Source organism: Asparagus officinalis, chromosome 7, assembly GCF_001876935.1.
Source record: "Asparagus officinalis chromosome 7, Aspof.V1, whole genome shotgun sequence".
Taxonomy (NCBI): domain Eukaryota; kingdom Viridiplantae; phylum Streptophyta; class Magnoliopsida; order Asparagales; family Asparagaceae; genus Asparagus; species Asparagus officinalis.
Genome location: NC_033800.1, coordinates 70495330 through 70499366, shown reverse-complemented (window position 1 = coordinate 70499366; position 4037 = coordinate 70495330). Strand labels below are relative to the sequence as shown.

At 43.6% G+C, this 4037-nt stretch overlaps 1 protein-coding gene across 1 annotated transcript; it reads left to right on the top strand.

Moving 5' to 3' along the window:
- On the top strand, window positions 799-3034 carry LOC109849086 (pentatricopeptide repeat-containing protein At2g37230). Its single transcript, XM_020418876.1, has one exon. It carries the CDS (start codon window positions 1011-1013, stop codon window positions 2808-2810), a length of 1800 nt encoding a protein of 599 aa, XP_020274465.1. The 5' UTR covers window positions 799-1010; the 3' UTR covers window positions 2811-3034.

Here is a 4037-nt window from a genome sequence, read left to right as displayed (position 1 = left end):
CGGCGTCGGCGGCGGCGGAGGAGAGAGAGAGGAGGTTGGTTTTGAGGAGGAGAGAATGGAGCTGTCGTTTGAGAGAAGAGGGAGAGTGCGGCATTTGAGGACGAGCAAAACAAGAATCCGCCTTTTTTGTTGGCGCTTAAAAGTTTAAATATTGGATAATTTACGAGTAGCCCCTTATGTCTTCCTTCACTAACATGGACGAATTTTCAAAACCAACCTATTTCCACATTTTATACCAAAAAAAACATGTTTTGAACTTATTTTCAAAAATCGATCTGGTTTCAGCCCTGACGCTGAAATCAGGTCGGTTTTTGAAAATTTTTTTTCCAAAACTTCACGGGAGTTCAACTCCCGTGAAGTTTTGAAAGCATTTTCACATAAACCGACCTGGTTTCAGCGCTAAGGCTGAAACCAGGTCGGTTTTTACAAATAAGTTCAAAACAGGTCGTTTTTTGGGATTAAATGTTCAAATATGGTGGTTTTGAAATTTGTCCTCACTAACATAACATTCGATAATTGTAAAAACAAAAGGATTAAAGAAAAAAAGAAAAATATATGGTGAATTGTACTTAAACACAGATACACAGCTTGGATAATACCCGGACCCGGACCCGGACCCGGGTCCGAACCCAAATAGCTCCCATCTTCCTTCTCCAAAGTCGCCTTCTTTTCTACTAAAACCCTAAAAATCGAAGCCCTAAACCCGGACGTCCCTCGGACCAAAAAAAGGCCCTTCAACCCTAACCCTAACTCACTCCCGCGACTCTCCGACCTCGCCGCCACGTAACCCCTAATGTCACCCGCCGGCCCCTGCGACCACCCGCCTCCAGAACTCCATCCGCCACCTCGTCCCCTCCTCTACAACCAAACCCTAGTCCTCTCCCGTCCTCTCCTCAACCTCTCCTGATCGAGCCCTTCAGTCTCTTTCGTATGGGGTCGCAAAAGACCGGCTTCCGCCACTCTTCAGCATACCGTACTCCCACATAATCTCAATCCTCACCCGCAACTCGATGCTCAACCACGCCCGCTGCCTCCTCCTCGACGACATGCCCAAGCGCCAAATCCCCCCGTCAGAGGCCATGTTCGCCGACCTCATTGCCGGGTACGGCAGGGCTAGGATCCCGCAGGAAGCTGTGAAGATTTTCAGGGCCATGCCTGGGTTGGGCGTCGAACGCACTTTCGTGTCGTACGACGCCTTCTTCAAGGCGATTTTGAGGAACGGCCGGGTTTTGATGGCGAAGAGGGCGTTTAATTTCATGGGTAGGGAAGGGATTGTTCCGGCATTGTCGACTTATAATACCTTGATTTGGGGGTTTTGCTTGTCGGGGAAGATGGAGACTGCGATTAGGTTCTTTGAGGACATGAAGGCGAAGGGGTTTAAGCCGGATGTAGTTACGTACAACACGGTGATCAATGGGTGGGTGAGAGGGAAGAAGATGGAGGATGCGGAGAAGGTGTTTGATGAAATGAAGGACGTTGGAGTCGAGCCGAATTTGATCACTTATAACTTGATGATCAAAGGGTTTATGGCGAGTGGAAAGATCGATGATGGGTTGAAATTGTTTGGCGAGTTGAGGAAGAAGGAGATGAGAACGACAGAGAGGACTTATGCTGCATTGATGCCATGGCTATGCGATGATGCAGGGAGAACTGAGGATGCGAAGAAGGTGTTTGATGAAATGGCTGAGAGAAGAATCACGCCTAAGAATAAGAACAAGTCGGTGTTTTTGAGGTTGATTGCGAGCATGTTTGAGTCTGGGGATTTGGATGGGGCAATTGATGTTCATAAGGCTATGGGTAAGTTTAGGGTTAGGCTCGATTCGTGCTATTATGGACTGCTAATTGAGGGATTGTGTCGAGGAGAGAAGTTCGATAAGGCGGTGGAGATGTTAGATGAGCTTCTTGAAAGAGAAGTGTTAGCACCGCTTGATAGTGCTCCTCTTGAGCCCTCGGCATATAATCCCATGATTGGGTATTTATGCGAGAATGGGTGTACGTCAAAAGCTGAGAATTTTTTCAGGCAGTTGATGAAGAGAGGAGTCGATGATAAGATTGCGTTCAATCACTTGATTCGTGGGCATTCGAAAGAAGAGAAACCCGAGTCAGCATTCGAGATTTTAAGCATCATGACTCGTCGAGGAGTTGAGACCGATGCTGATGCTTATGTTTTGCTCATTGAGAGTTTCTTGAAGAAGAAAGAACCAGCTGATGCTAGAACAGTTTTAGATGGGATGATTGAACAAGGGCACTCGCCAAGTGCGGAAATTTTCAGGTCTGTGATGGTCGGCTTGTTCGAAGATGGAAGAGTCCAAACTGCAAGCAGGGTGATGAAATGTATGATCGAGAAGGGTATTAAAGAGAATATTGACATGGTTCAGAAGATCCTAGAAGAACTTCTAATGAGAGGTCATGTCGAAGAAGCTTTAGGGCGAATCAATCTGATGTTGATGAATGAGTTATCTCCTGACTTCGATAGTTTGGTGGTCTCTCTATGTGATAGTAATAAACCGGTGCCAGCGGTTAAATTGGTTGACTTTGGGCTTGAAAGGGATTGTGAGATTGCATTCTCAAGTTATGATCGGTTGCTCGATGCTTTGTATAATGATGGAAGGATATTGGCGGCTTACTCGATATTATGTAAGATTAAGGCGAAGGGGGGAGTTGTGGATAAAAAAGGATGTGAAGCTGTGATCAAGAGTTTGAATGAGCAAGGGAACACGAAGCAGGCTGATATTTTATCGAGGATATTAGCTGGAAAAATGCCGGTGGATGGTAAGAAGGGGAAGAAAGTTGCTGTTGGTGCATATTGAAGAGTTTTGATTTAGGGTTTTAGGATCAGCTTGATTTTCTTTGTGACAGTTGTTCTTCTTTGTTGTCGTTGCTGCTGCTGTTGGATAAAGAGATGGAAATGCTCGATTGGTTGGTTAAGGTACATTATTATGCATCCTTGCCACCGGACTCTTTGAAGTATCATCAGTGGATTGTCTGTTGGTTTCTAAGTTCTGCTTCATCAAATTGAATTTACAGTTAAATATTCATAATCTTTTAAGCTTTCATGCTGAATAGTAGTTCTAAGCTAGCGTATATACATTTCTTTTTGAAGGTAACTGAGCCACTAAACGAAACTAAACAAAATAGAATTATGTAATAGACTAAATATTGATCGAAACAGTCATTTTGCTATAATATACTGGTGATCTAGGTCGTAGTAAAATCTAGACTGTAATAGGGTGGCATTTTAACTGCTATGATCTTGGCATGCTGGTAACAAAATCTATATTGTAATCGAGTGGTATGTTAGCCGTTATGATCTTAGTATGTTGATGATCTTGAATTGTAGTGATAAGAATGAGAGGCATTTTAGCAGTCTAGTAGTCTATACATGAATGGCATGTTTGCGGCACATCCACCAAGACCGGAGACATACTTTTGTTAGACCCTAGAGGGGGGTGATTAGGGTCTTATGCTAATCTACTCCGATTTTATGCCAATTAAAACTAATAACAAGTTCTCCTAGCAAGTATAAAATATAACAAAATATGTGAGCTAGGATAAGTGATATACACAAGGGTAAACAAAATAAACAAGATAGTGGATGATATAAATAATGAGCAATGGACAATGACGACAAGAAATATAAACATAAGAGAAGTGCGCCAAAGCAAACTCAAACACACGATATGATCACGGAGTTCGGACCTTCTGTCCTACGTCTTCGCTCCCGCGCCAAAGCAAACTCAAACACACGATATGATCACGGAGTTCGGACCTTCTGTCCTACGTCTTCGCTCCTCACTCTTGGGAAGAAATTCACTATCACAATCGGGTTTTCTACGGTTACCCGAATAACGTTTATACCTCATAATGTCGGTTTTCAACGTTCACCGATCAACGTTCACACCCCACACTCTCACTCGGTTTTTTAGCTCACCGAAAACTTTACAACAACACATTCGGTTTTCTAGCTCATCGAAAACCTTACAATCTCACAATATAACAAAAGTTGTTCTCTACAATGGATGAGAACTCAATTAAGC

Excerpts from the sequence above, each read along its gene's own strand:
- LOC109849086 (XM_020418876.1), top strand. The coding sequence starts at position 1,011 with ATGCTCAACCACGCCCGCTGCCTCCTCCTCGACGACATGCCCAAGCGC.